The sequence below is a fragment of the Zosterops lateralis genome (assembly GCF_965231275.1).
Source record: "Zosterops lateralis genome assembly, chromosome: 17".
Taxonomy (NCBI): domain Eukaryota; kingdom Metazoa; phylum Chordata; class Aves; order Passeriformes; family Zosteropidae; genus Zosterops; species Zosterops lateralis.
In genome coordinates this window covers 2,633,057-2,649,844 of record NC_139777.1, presented here as the reverse complement: position 1 = coordinate 2,649,844, position 16,788 = coordinate 2,633,057, and the positions used below count along the sequence as shown (strand labels likewise).

General features: G+C 43.7%; 1 protein-coding gene across 9 annotated transcripts in view; it reads right to left on the bottom strand.

The window, feature by feature from the left end:
- Nucleotides 1-16,788, bottom strand: part of PITPNM2 (phosphatidylinositol transfer protein membrane associated 2) — a 121,009-nt gene that overhangs the window by 39,115 nt on the left and 65,106 nt on the right. For all 9 annotated transcript variants that reach the window (XM_083873575.1, XM_083873581.1, XM_083873577.1 and 6 more), the window contains 3 exons: nt 5,704-5,918; nt 4,357-4,478; nt 2,816-3,049 (listed from right to left, as the gene is read on the bottom strand). In XM_083873575.1, the coding sequence (XP_083729701.1) occupies nt 2,816-3,049; nt 4,357-4,478; nt 5,704-5,918 (571 nt within the window). The remainder of the gene's footprint in view (nt 1-2,815; nt 3,050-4,356; nt 4,479-5,703; nt 5,919-16,788) is intronic.

The following is a 16,788-nucleotide window of genomic DNA, read 5'->3' as shown; positions in this document are numbered from 1 at the left end:
ACCCACCAACAAATTCTACCCTAAATGCCCTCAACATCTAAATGAAGCAATTGTTCAGATACCCATTACCTCTGTACCCAGAAGCAACCTCCTAAATAATTTTATAATGCACTGTCACAATTTCCTGACAGCAAATACAGGATTCCTGATTATCCATGTGCAACACAATTTCCCTGACAGTCCCAACAGATCCCAGAACCTTGTCAGTACAATCCAACCAAAGGCCACCTGCAGTCACACCTGTTTGCTTCTTCCCTGCCCTCCCTTGCTCAGAGCCCTCAAAAACAAAAGTCTATGGTCACATCCACATCACACCAACAGCAACCTGCCTCCCCTTGGAAAGACAAAACTCTACCTTTGGGATCCAGTGGGCAGTGGATGAACTGAGTCATTTGAGTGCTTTGGTGAAGCCAAAGTTCTGCAAAAGAGCTTTCAAAAACCACTTCACCACCGTGCAGCAATTTGGGCATATTTAGCCTAGGACACAGTGGCTTAGACAAAGCTCCAGTTACTGGGATGGAACACACTTTGCCACAGTATATAATTAATAACCCATACACAGTCAACACACTTGTTTAACAACAAAAGACTCAGAGCCCACATGCACCATTAGGAAGCAAGTGGGAGCAGAACATTATGCAGTGCCAGTCCAATTAAACTTAAAATCTATGGGAAAGGAGTAAAAAAGCATACAAATATTACAGCCAAGTAGACTAATAGCCCACAATCACAATTTTAGTCTGTGTCTCAGGCTGTCAAAGCACTGAGTAACTGTCCAATTAGTCATGGGAAAGAATGGCTGCTGCACTCAGTACGAGTGAGAACGTTTCAACACCGTCCCCCAGAGTTCCTCCCTCTGTGCTCAGCAGCCCTTCCACACTGCACAAGCCATCCATCACTTAACTCAGACCTGCTCTTTTTTCAACCCATTCCCTAATTTTAGTTTGCTCCACTAAGCATCACTTCCCCATTGGGCAGAGTTTGGATGCTGCTGTTTGTTTCCTTGCTGGCTTGGTGATCCTGCATAGGGTGGGCTGATTCTCCAAGAAATAAATTTGTTCGAGTTGGGAACAGAAGAACCAGGAGGAAAATGGCAAGGAAGAAGGGGCTGACCCACCACATCATCTCTGGCTCCTGGGAGCTTGACTCAACACACAAAGGTCTCCATCTGCTTTTGGCCACCAGCTGAAAGCCCCACACTGGGATCTGCATCTCAGCCTGGTGAGTCCTGTTGTAACCACACCTTTCCAACTTAAATGTCCTCATAAACTGCTGGTTTTGGCACAAATGCTGTGGCTCTTTGCCCACTCATGGCTTCCCCATGGCTATCCCAGGGCAGGGGGAGGCCACACAGCTCCTGCAGACACCCCAAGCTTTTACTTTCACTTTTCACTCACTCTACTCTGTCTTGCCTAAAAGACTTCCCTGATTTTATGCATCTTAACCACTTCGACAAACAACTATTTGCCATCTTTATAACAGGCTGGAAAAGCTTTTGAAAGGCAGACAATGAGCTGGCTCTGCTCTCTGCAAAGCCTCAATCAAGAGGGAAATGGCAGGCAATCTTTCAGGGAATACAAAAGCAATGTTTCTAAGGGAGCGCAGTTAATCTATGCCAAACACCTCTGAACAACTGGAAGAGCCACGTGCTCCTTTTTCATTTACCAGCTACAATGGAGTTGTTATTCTGCCTCCCTGTTTTCCAGCATACACTAAATTAACCCGTGTCACCGAAACGCCAAGGGAGATCAGCGCGGAGAGGCTCTTGTAACAAAGTCTACAGCAGGAAAATCTTCCATCCCTACCTAAAGAAAAGCAAAGGAGCTGTAAGAAAACAACCTGTGAGAGGTGCAGACTATTCTCCACTGCTCTATCAGCGTTCCTCACATTAGATCTCAGGAGCACGGTGTGACTGCAAAGAGCTTGAGAATTACTTATGCTACAATCAGGCACTTCATAAAGACTTGCACATCAAAAGCAGAGTTGTAGAGGTCACGCTGGAGGATTTACAGTGCGCAGGAAGGTGGTAGCATCCTCTACACATCTTTTATTTTTTTTTGGCATTTTCTTTGCCAGAGGACAGTCAGAGTTCTGCCCTTTCAGATGAGAATGCTCCCTTAAAACACTATTTAGTTTTCCAATTGGCCATAGATCCTGTCATTTGTGGCAAGGCTCAGAAACTGTATCAGGTGTTTTATAGATTTTCTGCAAAGAACAAATTACTGCCAGCACTGCCACCACCTGTACTGTCTCCACTTAGTTACTGCCAGACACATCCAATTCCTCCTTAAAAGCCCTGACCCTAGGAATGATGCATCCATCAAAGAAGGACATTTCCTCACAACTCAGAGCAACACAGACACCCACCAACCCTGTCACAAGGCAGGTAGAAACTAAGGATGCTCCAGGGAGTTGTTTACTGGAACCACTCAGGACACTGAAGTGAAGCTTATTTCTTTAGGCAGCCCTTCAGGATGGATTTTGGTCACAATAAAGAAGACTGGCAGAGTTTAAAAATGATCTGGCAAGTTTATCATTAAAAAAAGAAATAAATTAAAAAAGGAGAATGCAAAATGCTGCTTACACAGGACTTGAAATGTTTTCAGTGGGTATTCGTGGTTTGGATTTGTACATATCATAATTATAAATGATAGAATAACAGGATTTTTTCTGAGCTGACCCACAGAGTCATCAGATCTGAGAATCTCTTCACAGATGTGTCTTGGGGATGTGATGCATGGCACAGACCTCACCTTCATGCTTCAATTCAGTGCAAACATTAAGGAGTGAACTCTGCAGGACTATGAATGCTCACCAACGTCGTGGATAAAGCGCTCGATCTTCGACTGCATCCCCCAGTATCTGAACTCCACTTTACACAGTTTATATGCACACATGATGGGGTATTTCCCAGGGTTGTTCTTGTACTCTTGAATCCAATCTTCCGTGAGAGGTCCTCTTTTAGTCTTCACTGATTTATACAGCTTTGGATCCTCCTCAGCTTTGTACTCATGGGGAGGGATAGGATCTTTAACAATATCAATAGGATCTACAGAAAGAGAATAGAAACAGTTAGACCTTTTCCTTTTCCTGAGCAAAACAAGAAAACATTATTTTTCATGAGTTATTTCTGTTTTAGGGAGTACCAGAAGCATTACAGCAATTTAGTTTCTTTTTCCTTGCACTTAAACAACTGATATTTAAATTGTTTATACACTGCTGCCGGGCAGAGATCAGCTCTGCCAGAGGAACGAGCACACACAGTTCCAGCAAACAGAGGCTTTGCTCCAAATAGATGTTTTTGCCCACAGTAACTGCAGATCCACAGCACTCTGGCAGCTCTGCACACTCTGTCTTTCCAGTTCCACACAGATCTGTTGCACATTCCACCTTCCAGCTTTTCTAACATCACTCACAGCACTGCAGCTGTCTGTTCAATACACCTGCCCTGCTATGGAACAGACATTCCCCATAAAACATCTCATCTTTGGCTCCATCAGAGAGGACTGGGAACTCCTCATCTGCTACTGTTAGACCAGATGTACTGTGGAAAGCAGAAAGTTTGACTAAAGTCCTAATTAACAATCCAACAATGGAGAAACTGCAGTGGAAATGAAAGAATGAATGTATTTTTAAGATCTGCAACCCCTAGAGCTCAGCAGAAGCATCTGAGGTTTGGATTGAAGGGCAGGATGACACTTCCCAAGAAGTGACAGCTCTGTGACACCTCTCAGTGCAGTGGTGGGACTTGAGTCTGTCCAGCAGTGAAAGCCTGGTCAGACAGGCCCAGGAATGAGGACAGCTGAAGTGAAGTACAAAAGTACTTTTCTGAAATACTTTTGTCTTTTCTCATTAATTCCTTACATTAACTCAATCTTCTAAAGACAGCTGTGAAGTGAGTGTTAACCTGTGTGAGGGCAGGACTAAAAGGAGAGGGAACAAAAATTAAAGGCATCTTCATGCTTCAAAAGTGCAGACAGGAATCATTTTCATATACATGAAGAAGGCACACAAATAAACAGCAACATATTCACAATTATACAGCTATTTTTTCCTCTTCTATGGCTATTTCTACTTATTACCCCCCAAAATCATTAGATGTCTTACTCATCTTGGGAGCTGCATAAATAAGATGGAAAAGCATCAGCTTAAATTTACAGATGGAGGATTCAAATTATTTCTATGGGATTTACATCAAGACTATAAGAGAATTCTGGTATCCTCACCCTATTTGATGTAACCCTACCTGCAGTGACACTGACAGGGGTGCAGGTGGATGTTATGGGGGGATGGACACACCAAGAAAAAAAGAGAAACAGACAAAACAGGAAAAAGTAGAGGAAAAAGGCTATTCACCTAAAATGGTTTGTCTTTTTTCTGCAGCAGAAAGGTTGAACACGTTGTTATGGTCTCCTGGGTCAGTTTTGTAGTACGTCTCAATATCAATAGAGAACTTCTCCACAAAAGGACACGTGTACCTGGGAGCCAGAACAACACAGCTTAGAGTAAATCAGCCTCAAATCCCAGCCAGCCTTCACTCATGTTTTCCTTCAGATATGATTAAAATACCAACTAGAGATTGTTCTTCAATAACTTCTTAAGAGAGGAGCTCAACAGTTTTCAGCAAGGAGATAAATTTTGGGCCCACTCTATTAAAAAGTTGTGACACAGATACTCATACAAGGACACCCTGGAAATGCACCTGTGCAAGGAGAAAAGCAAAGCTCCTGCCTGGAACCTATGGCAGAATAAAATATGAACTAGTTCTGTGCAGCACAGGTTTCCTGGCCAACTGATTGACTCATAGGCATTTCAAGAGAAGAGATAAAAACTGACTGGAAGTGAACTTTAATCACTTAAAAGTCAAGCAGCACAATTATATTCAGTCACTGGCAACATGCAAACACCAACTCCCCACCTTCCCAGCATTGATGTCACTTGCAGAGACCAGCTAAAACTAAACCAGAAAATTTTTCTAGATTTTTCATAGAAATCAAAATACCCATTAAAGCCTTTTTATTGTGCAAGATGGCAGGAATAACAGATTTGTAAATCCAAAAAAGAGCAAATGTTCTAAACTGGAGTTACTGGAACAAAGGTTATTTATTCCGGGGTATCTGAAGTTCCCCTCTGACAAAATGAGATGAAACAAGGAGGTCCCAGAGGGCTCCAAAGAGCCTCTGGCTCTTCCCTCCTCAGGGTAAAAACCATAGGATGTAGGTTTATTATTTTCTAGTTAAATGACAGACAGCTCCCAGAAAAGAAGCACTGTGATTATTTATTTATTTATTAAGATTTTTCTTTCCCCCTGTACAAATACATCCTGTCTTCCCTGACAGGATTCAGCATGACATCTGTCCCAGCACTGTGCACATTTATAATTTCCCCGAGCTTGCAGAGATCTGCAATGTTAAGCAGAACACACAGTGCAGGATACAAGACTGAATAAAGACCATTCACGATTCTCCAAGATTTGACAGACAAAACAGCTCCACATTTTACAGCAAAAAGCCACAAATTCTCAGGTAGGTGTACAGTCAAGCCCAGGCAAACTCTTGAGATCAAACACTGCACAGGAATTTTAGGACTGCTCTGGTTGCTCTGAAGGATCTCACTGGAGAAGGAAATGCCACTGCCAGAGAGTGACATCAAACCCTCTGCTTAACACAGGAGAAGAGCTGTGGACATTTTGTCCAGTTTTACCTTGTCCTTGTGTAAGGATAAGCATTCCAGGACTCCTCCTCGACGCGCAGAGCTGCCTTGGGCAGGATGGAGCGGAACCAGCTGGGGATGTGCATCCCGATGTGGTAAACCTTGTGAGTGTACTGCCCACTGCCCCCAGGGCCATCCACGTAGGGCCTGTTCTCCAGGATCTCCACTCCACTGCCTTCCCCACATGTCTCCTCTCTGCTCTTTTTCTGAAAGGGGAAACAGATCACAAATCCATCACAGAAATGTTCATTAATCCATCACAGAAATGTTCATTTTCCAGGGCATTGTACACGGACCAGGCTCTCAAAGCGCCTGGACACTGGGGATGGTTTCCAGGTCTCCTTTGGGGCACAGCAGAGCTGTAGCAGCACCCCAGCACTGAGATTACCAAACCTAGAGGTTATGAAGGCAAAATTTAGAGACTCATCTGGCCAACATAGAGATTTGATTTATTTGGGACCCTGAAAATATTTCCATTTGGATGCTCAATTTGAACAGAGATGTAACGACACCTCAATTCCTGTTCCTGGAACCGGTGACACATCACAGCCCAACCCTTGGCTCCAGCTCTGGACCATCCAACAGCACAAAAACCTTTTGCATCAGCAGATGACACAGCCAAGGGGAGTTTGTCCAACCTGGCACATCCCTGTGCTGATGTGGCAGAAGAATCACACACGCTCCTGGTGCAGCAGCATCCCAGGCTGGACACCAGGAAGAATTTCTTCACTGGGAGAGTGGTCAGGCATTGGAGCCACCACCCCTGGAGGTGCTCAATAAATGACTGCATGTGGCATTCAGTGCTCTGGTTGAGTTGACGAGCTGGGAATTGGTCACAGGTTGGACTTGATGATCTCGGAGGTCTTTTCCAACCTCAGTGATTCCATGATCACAGTGATCAAGACTATTCTATGACCTACACCCACAGGATTTGGGGCTTTGTGGAATGTGATCTGGCCCAGCAGCAGCTCTCCAAGAACAGCTTGGAGACTTTGCTCTGCTAATTAAGATATTTAGAAGAAACAATCCAAGTTTGCCAGAATGATCACTGCACCCCCTGGCAGCCTCCACATTTTGGCTTATTCGTAGGACTGTCCTTCAGTGAGAAACCTGGCAAAAATTCCCTCAATAAAAAAATACTAATTTCAGTGCTTCTGAGATGAGCTAGAGGCAAACCAAATATTTATTAATTTCTCACACATTTCAGCAGATTGGATGATGTATAACCGTCATCATTTCCAAACAACAGATTCATTCTGTTAGCATTTTGAGATTATTGTTTGTATTTGAGAGCACAGTACTTTGGAAATTAAGGGGGGGGAAAAAAGGAATTTTATACCAAGAATCAACTGTGAAATATAACACAATAACAACAACTCATTTTTGGCATACAAACAATTCAAAGGATAACATGGTTTAACAGAAAACTATTAATAAGATGCAAGAGATCAACTTCTTATCTTTCAAGGACAGGATGTTAAGCCAACGGAGCTGTTCAGCAGTAAATAGCCCTGTTTATAAAGAGCTCTCAAGTGATTTTAAATTTAAATAGCCATAACTGACAAACCTAAATAACTGACAATCTAAATAATCACTTTTTCCTACCCCACAAACTGCAATAGAAAAAAAAACAAACAGAAAAACAGAAAAGTACTTTTTTACAGTTTATTTCTGACACTCAGTTGGCAGCTCATTAAAGTACACATCTTCTTCTAACAAACTACTGCCTTTCAGTTCTTTTATAAGCACTGACCAAATCCTGTACAAATATTTATGACAATAACATTAAATAATCTTGATGACCCCAAAATCTGGTTAATTCAAAGGTCTCAGAAAAGGCAGTAACCCAGCCAGCACAGTGAAAGTGTCAGACAAAATAACTGCACAGCATCTGCTCTGAACAGTTGATACAAATTATAGATATTTAGAGCTTTATTATATGGCAGAAGCACATGGAAATCATAAGCAGAGGGAAGATAAGTTTTCTTCATGCCAAGTCATTCAAAATTCCCTTCTAGATTGTACAGTTACAGCAATACAGTCAATTCTGCAAGTCCCCATTTGGGACCAATATCCACTGAGGGGTTTTACTCACTACCATTCCTCATCTCACTTTTCCCCGTTCAGTCGGTTTTAACAGAAACTTCTCTGGTTCTCACCCTCCAGCTGGAACCCAGGAGAACCCACAACACTGGTCAATTTTTGCTGCACATGAATGATTCCCTCAGCAGCCTCTCCACACAACCTGGAACCAGTGACACTCTGATGGCAGGAGAGGAGAGGGTGGCACAGTGTCACTGCCCCAACTCAGTGGGAGAGAAGCAAGGAAGGAAAAACCAAATTCACTGAGACTCTCTGTGAAAGTCAGTTCAGATCCCACTTCTGAGTTGTGGTTATTTTATTCACTTCTTTGCAGCTGCAGCAGACTGCAAACCCTATTCTGGGAGCAGGGTTTGCTTCCTCCTCCAGCCTTTCCAGATGACCAACTCCAGCCCACAGCCTTTGCCACCCAGTTACAAACCTTAAGCAAATTTTGGCCTTTCACATCCCTCCTACTTGTCACTTATCTACAGAAGATATGACAAGGACAGCAAGAACATTTTCTCAATGTGAAAGAGGAGCTGTAGCTCAGCTGACCAAAAAAAAAAAAAAAAAAAAAAAAAAAAAATCAAAGATTATATCCCAAACTATCTTTAGAGCCAGGACTTTTGAATCAGAGCAAATTTATACTCATAATACACCACACTGCTGGGAAGGATAGTATGATCAAAGGGAAACTCCCCAGGATAAACCCACACAAAGCTGCTTCCCAGCCTTCCAGGCTCTCACATTTAGCAGTTGGCTTGTTGAGAAGACAACGAGCTGCACTGAAGTAAGGAAGGGCCAAGAGTCAGGAGAGATGGTGAACAGTGCAATTACTGACCAGCCAGAAAGACAAAGAGAAAAATATGTTTCTCATATAACAAAAATAAAGACTTCAGCCACATGCACTTGAGAGACCAGGATAGTACTCTGGGCATAAGTGGTGTGAAAGTGAAGCACTTGTGGGAGTGAAGAGCAATTTGCTCTGCAGCCTCTTCATGCCTACTGTGCCTCAGCTACAGCCTGGAGAGGGCTTGCCACAAGGAAGTGGTCTGTAAACAACAATTAAAAAATAACCCTCAATTAGGAAAACATATGGCTTGAGAAGTGTGTGGCAAGCCCTCTCCAAGGAATATCTGTTGGAGGTGCTGATGTGCAGGCACTTGAGGGTCAGTCTCAGAGGTTTCAGCCTCAGACAGAAGTAGAGACTTTATTCAGCAGATCAGCTGGGTCATTGCTACTCACTACTGACACAGCATCTTCCCCCTCTATAAATATCTGAGGAATGGTCCCCAACAAAACCAAAGAGCAGCTACCAGCCTTTACAGGCAGGTTATCTAAACCACAGTAAACCATCTTATATTGTATTACAAGAGGAAACCCAATCATCCCTTTCCAAGTCCCTCTCTCCTGCTGATGACACTCCATGTTCTGCACAGCCCCATCAATAGCTTTTCAGGACAGATGGTGACACAGATCCCTTCTAGCTAAAGTAATAGCATTAAATTACTCATAACAGGGAACCCAGAGAAGCAGATGCACCATGATTAGCAAGAATGCCAGTTACTTAAAGGCTTCTATTAAAATAAATCTCTTGGCACAGCAGCATAGCATGGGACACAGCACATGACCTCAGCACAACAATCACAGATGAATAATTCCCATGAATATCACTTAACCACTGGGCCAGCCTAACCCCATTTATCATCTGCCCTCCTCAACAGCAGACAAACAGCTGTAAACAGAGCCTTCCACAGGCAGGTTCATCAGTTCTCAGATCTTCCATCTCCTTTACCAGTTAGAAATGTGTCTCCCCATCAGAGCACACCTTGCAAAACCTTAGTCCAGCAAACAACCTGGCCCAGGTGAACAGAAGCAGGTGATTCATGCAATTTTCTAGTGGGACACAGCTCCATAAAGGAATGATGGTTGAAAGCTCTGCAGCCCAAGGAGTCTCAGCACAGCTGAAGGAGCAGCATTCCCAGAACAGGAATGCATAACAGGATGAAACAGTTAGGATGTGGCTTATTGGATCAGCTGGAGAAATGCACAAGTCAGGCTGCAAAAATTAAGATTGCCTTGTAATGTTTTGCTTTTGGGAAATTAGAAGAAAAACAGCCCCATCAACCAAATCAGAATACCAAGAAGGATATTAATTTAAACCAGAGTCCTCCTTGTGTTCCTGCCTGGAATCCCAGGCACAAGCAGAGAATCTCTGCAAAGCCAACAGCAGCACAGCAAACAGCTCAGCTGGTTTAGCTTCCCCTGAAGTTGTGTTTTTATTGTAACTACTTTGAGCACTGCAATGGTCCTGCAGAGAACAGTAAGGATGGGATAGGCTGCCTGCTGATAATGGGTGATCTGGGCATGTTCTACCATTCAAAAACAGATTATAACTACACTCTCACCTTGTTTGCCACTGATTATTGTTTACAGTACAACCTCTCGATCTAAATAAGTGAGACAGTGATTACAAAAGGTTGGGATGCCTCAGCTTCCTGATGTTGTTCTTACTTTCCTTCAGCAGTGCAGCCACAGGACCCAAGAGAGTCCTGATTTGAGATTACTCCAATTACGAAGACTGACAGCACCACACTTGACAGACCCATCCATGGGTAAGGAAGACACAAATCATCGTCTGGAAACAATAACCAGAAGATTTTTTTGGGGGGTGTGTTTTTTTCCCCTCCAGCTCCCATTTGGAAAGGGAGTATTTTGATAGTCTGGACAAAACTCTTCTGGGAGAATGCATTAAAATAACACTGAACTCTCAGGATTTTTTTAGCCCACTTAGGCACAGATAGGGATATGAGAAGTTTCCAGGCAGCTGATGGTTTCGGTTAACAAGGACAGCAAAGACATCTCTGTAACCACAGAACAAGAACATGACAGCAAATATCCCCAGAGGACCCTGCTAACATACTTGCTCATATTGTTGTGGCAAGGGAGGCTGAGAAAACATTCTCTATGACCAATTACTATTTTTTTTTTATTGTTTTGGATGCTAAGGCTACCACAAACACCAATTAAGTTCCCAGAAACAGACCCTTCCTTTGGGAAGCAGAGAAAGCATGAAGTGCTTCACACAATCCATCAGACCACAACAAAAATGCCTGAAGCTGCTCAGCAAGATGACTCCTGCCATCACTGGAGAGCTCTTTAGACCTGTTTTCACTAACCAAACCTGTTCTGTTCAGTTTTAGAAAAGAAATGTAAAGGCACCTAAGGTATAAACAAAATTTAGGCTGGGGGAGAGGAATAAACTCTTTGCCCTCAATCTTCTCCATACACCAAGGGGAAAATATTCCAAACTATCTCCAGTCAGACATGATTTAGGCTGAGGGATATTTCACTCTTACAACTGATTTTCCAAAGTGATGTCTTCTTCCCACCATCAAGAGCCTTCCTTGCTGTGCTCCAGCAGCTGCCCACCAGCCACCCTCAGTCCCACCTGCAGGCACCAGGTACTGAGGAGGTACCAGTGACACAGGGACTGGGGCCTTGCACATGGTGAACTTTAACAGAAAAGCTGGGAAAGGTTATGAGAAAAACAGCCTGTTAGTCTCAGCCATGTAATTTAGCTTATTGTGGCAATATCAGCAGTCAAACACCACAAACAAACCAGCACAAAGTACAACAGCACATTCCAGCCATAGCTGCCAGAATTAAACAGCACCCAAAACCAGAAAGCCAATGAGGGATACACTGGGGAACACTGAAAGGTCCTGGAAGCAATACTTGGTTTATTCTTCACAGATTTTCCCAGCAGGATTGCTGCACATGGGTATGATGTCCAGGGAGGGTGTGCCTGCTCAGGGTGGATCCGCCCTGCTCCAGCCGCCTGTGCTGCGGAATGACTCAGCTCTGGGTTCTGTTAACCACTCCTTCACGAGCATTTGAGCTGACATCTAATTCATTACCAGCAATCTGCTTTCACCACCAGCAACCTTCTGCCTGCTGATGCAGATATCTGATAGAGCAGGCCCCATTCATGGTCACTGTTTACTGCAGGTAATCAAAACCTACATCTCTGACTATGAAAACAAAATGCTGGGTAATCCTAAAAGTACTGTAGTTTCACACCTTACAACTTGTTCTTTTCTTTTCTTTATGTGTGTATCAAAGACCTGAAACACTCAATTAAAATCCTATCACCATAACCACGGCAATACCTGAGCAAAAAGCTTTGTTCTGAGTGAAAGAAGGGAGTGGAGGAGATGGAACTATCCCACTCTTAGACAAGCCAAGATACAGAACTTCTCGTCACATCAAAACCAACATAATTGTATCAGTGCACGATGTTCTAAAAGCAAGCAGGAAGTTACAGGAACTAAATTAAAAATAAAACTCACCCTTACTCTTATTTATGCAGGAGAGTGCTGAAGTACAGCACAACTTCAAAGGCTTTTGTGCCCCAGTCAGAACAGCTGAGCCCCCTCACATTAAAGACCATGGAATGTACAAAAGAGCAGCATTTTCAATAAGGAGAAAGTAACCTGAAGACGCAGAGCTGCTGGCAGGGCTACATCCAGCACCCAGATCTTTGAATCCCCATTTCAGCACCCTAAGAGTTTTGGGACAGTGCTCTTTGCTGGGCTGGAGTAGGGACCTTTATCAAAATATTCCAAAACAGTCCTCAAACAGGAGGTCCTATTTTACAGGAACTGAGAACAATCTTAATGGTTATATTAGAAAGACAATCTTAAAACCTTTAATAATGGGAACCCTGTTATCCCGGGGTGGTTTTAACAGAACTTTTGAGCCTGCACTTTTGTAAGGTCCAATCAGAAACAACTACATCAAGTTGGAGTTGAGGCAAGTCCCTCAACCACAAAACTGCTGGAGGATAACAAAGGACTTGTGAGTTTTGGTCTTGTCCCTCAAAACAAGGCTCACAGTGAAGTCAATGGGAAAACAAGTCCAGCCACAACAGGATCCCCCACTCTCCCCATAGCAAACATCATTCCTGCCCTTGCAGGAGCTGTGGCACCACAGGAGCCTGCTTTGTTTACACCGTGAGCACCACGTTATGCACGCAGGCAACTTCAAACTGCATCCTGTGTTTCCATGGCAACGGGAGGGGCTGCATCAGCAATCCCTGGGGTTTAGTTTGGGCCATCCTCACTCGGGCTTGGGCTGCACTGAATCCTTGCTGGGAACAGCAAACCAGTGATGTCACCAGTAACCATGGTGCCCACAGCCGAGCCTCCCCTGTGCCCTTTGTGCTCTCACATACATCCTTCACGCCTGACAATTACTTTAATCCAATTAGTGATGTTAAAAAAAAAACAAAACAAAACAACAAAAAAAACAACCATGGAGGAGCATGTCAATACTTATTTTGGGAAGCAAGGTTAGTTTGAGTCAACAAGATAACGATCAGAACACGAGGCTTTACAACAGCACTTGGAGCCTCATTGCTCCCAACACACGGGGATGACCTGGAACTCTGGGGAGAGGGGAAAGAAATCTGTTCCTCATCAACGGCTTCATTAATAAAGGCAAAAGAGCAGCTGTTTTAAACACCCTCCTTGCAGCTTTGATCAATGGCTGGGCAACATGCAGTGCTTCATCCCAGCCAGGCACTACCCTGTCCCCAAACACTGATGCCTCACCAGCTGCACATAATTCTGATAGGAACCATGAAGTAGTTACCCTCTGTTTTTCCAATCCAGCACTGATCAGCTGCAGTTTCCACGAGGGTTCCCTTTTGGGTCCTTCCCAGCTCTGCAGGGAGATGCTGCTGCCTGATCAGTCCTGCCTGAGGCAGGGGTTTTATGGGAGGGAATCTTCCCTCAAGTTTACCAAGCAAGAATTTGGACTGCACAAGCAAATTTGGGTCTTCAGGAGGCCCTGAGGAAGGCATCTCTCTCATCCAGGCATGTGCAAGTTACCTGCACTGCATCTGCAGCAGCATCAGCACCAGCACTCCTGGCTGCTTTTCTTGTAATGGAACACTTTTAATAATAACAAAAAAAGTCCTAAAAGCCGAAGACAGGCTGGGCTGTCAGTGTCAGCTCCTGCAAGGCAGAGCAGAAACACGCTCAGCATCACTTTGTATGAGCGTTGTAGGCACTGCATTATTTAGAATCAGGGCTAGATATTAATGAAGCTGCTTGTACAAAACCAGGATATTTTGGGGACAATCAATTGTGCAGGGTCATAAAAAATTTACAGCATTAAGAGAACCTTTCTCATGGCCACTCATTAATCACTTTGCCTTACAAAGACGCCCAGTCATACTCCTTTAGAGTCAGGGCTGGATGTGCCAGAGGCACATGAATTAGGGATCACTTTATTATGGAGATACCTCAAACCTGTTTACCCCACATGCTCCATCTTTCAAAATGTCTACTACACTTCCAGCTCAGTATTTCATCTACTCTAAGTATTTCCTTCTGTGTCTTTAAACTGATTTTTCACTGCATTAACTATTCCACAGACACTGTCTGTGAGAATTACTGTCCTTGGTTTAAAGAGAGGCAAAGCAAGTTGCCCATTACTATGTTGTGAGTCAGAAACAAAATTTCAACTCAGGGTGTTCTGGATCAAGTCTAATCCTCTGACTACATCCTTTATACTTTAGGAACCCAATGTAATTGCTGACTAACAATGGGCTGTGTGCTAAAATACCGCAGGACTGGCTTAAAGAAATCCCCATAGTCTTCCTAATACTTAATTCATTACTTGCCTTTAGGTATTTGAAAAAGGGAGAACCTAATCCCAGCCAAGATTTTTGTCCTTCTTTCATAAGAATAAAAAAATACAGAAGGAAAAAGGGGTTTTGACAGCCAACGAGCTCAGTAGGATTGGCAGTGCCGTGTCCTGTATAAAAATCACTGCAAATATGAGGTCTAAAATTGTTTGTGTTATAACATTATCTCATCTTCATTCACCTTTGTTAAGAGAAAGAAAGTACATGAACTGTCAAGGCAACATCAAGTTCACTACCCCAAAATCAATCTTTTTTGGAATATGATATAGAATCCCAGACAACGCAAGAATTCGAGGATCATGACTACAAAACAAGAAAAAAGTAGATGTAGAAAAGGTATTTCCTCCTTCTGAGTGTTTTCCCAAAATGATAACCTGTATGTCACTGTCACCTGTGCAAATGAGAGCCCAAGTCTGGTACCACCAAACACAACTGTAGCACCCTCATCCTCAAAACCAAACCTCTGCAAGTGCCTTACTCTTCTCCTCCATAAGGACGCAAATCCTCATGGTCACCAAGAAAAGGTTATGAAAACCAGAGGAAGAAGAGAGAATACAGAAGCCACAGGTTCTAATGCTACAGCACAGAAATCAGGGGGAAAGCTTCAAACCAGGCTTTGCTTTTAGACTTGTGAGCCTTCCAGGGTCTCTGGAGCCGTCAGCAGCGTCACCTGCTTTAAAACTGAAGCATAAATGTCTGTCTGTGCAGATGGCCAAGGCATCTGCAGGCTGAACAAAAATAATCAGCCATCCAGTTCTTCAGTGTCCAGAGATGAAGGGTTAGTTTGCTTTCCCCCACTCAATCAATCCTTCACCATCTGCTGAGCCTGCTGGCAACTGCCAAGCAGAGCTGAGGGTTTAAGGGACACGACTTTTGCACCTGGGTATCACGGCAGGGCCTCAAGAATTACCACCAGCAACAAGCAGAGCTTTAAGTCTTTTCTCAAAGGTGCTTCCTGAGAGAGCTACATGGACATGAAAGGGAAAATAAGACAGTGCAGGTGTCTGGAAGCCGAGATGATGGACAAACCTCCAGAAAGGAGGAAAGTGACTCAGGATACTCCATCAGCAGTCAGGACAGGAGAGCACAGCACACTGCACATGCTTGCAACAGGCTTTGAGTTTTCAGGGAAGGCAATAAATGCAAAGCCCTGGAGGACAGTAGAGGAGAAGCTCATGTTAAAACATGAGAGAAGCTCTCAGTTCCCAGGATCCTGCCTGAGTTCAGCAGGCAGTGTTGAGCAGATGGGTTATCTTCCATGCAGTGCCTCAAACACGGCCAGAGGCCTTTCCAAATCATGGACCCTCAAAGTGATGGATGACAAAGTATTAATGCTATTCATTCAAAAGGATGATGCTGTATCCTAAAATAAGTCTCATCCTCAAAAGGTAATCACTAGGTCCAGCAGAAGAATATTTTTAAAGCACACTATCTTTGGAGGAAGGTCACAAATACCCAGAGAAACCTGTGTAGACAAAATGAGGACCAGAGTTATTTACAACAGACAAGAAAGCTGTGCACACACTGATACAAAAATAAGTTTTAATAACAAGAGGAATTCTCTTGTCTTATGAAAGGGTCAGAAGGGCAGCGGTCTCTCGGAATCTCGTGGCATATGGAAGCACAGTAATGAATGCTATTAAGATGATAAAAGGACTGACCTTTGGCTAATAACATCCTGACAAATGCATTCAGGGCTCATATTCCAAGCTTTTATGAAACAGAGACTTTACATTAATGTGTGCATTGTTTCTGGGGTGAGGAGGAGGAGGTGATTAGAAAGGAAGGCTCCCTGAACACACATGGAAAGGACACCAGAGTTTCAGGAAAGGATTGCTGCTGAGACAAAAATATGCAGGATTCAGGAGGGGAAGAATTAAGAGACCCTTTAATAAGATTTCTCTAATGTATAACACAGATCCCCTTTGTGCCCAACAGGATTCACCTCGCAGAGACTGAAATAGCACACACGCCTCGGGTGTGATGTGCAGAGTCTGAGAAGACATCCAGGACACAGTCCTTGGCTCAAAACTTCTGCAGGAAAAAACAAACCCCTACACATGGTTACAGTTGTTCCCTCCATTAATGGTTTGTGTTTCACAGAACTTATTCCAGTGCTCATCTCCAGTTCCTCTCTGCTTAGTTTAGGACAGCAGCCTGCAGCTTCCCCTGATCAAACCACTCCCAGTCCCATGGACAACTCTCCAGGCTGAGTTCATTGAGAAACTCTCACCCTTGGAAACAGGACTGGCTTTTAAATGTGCACAGAGATTTCAGGG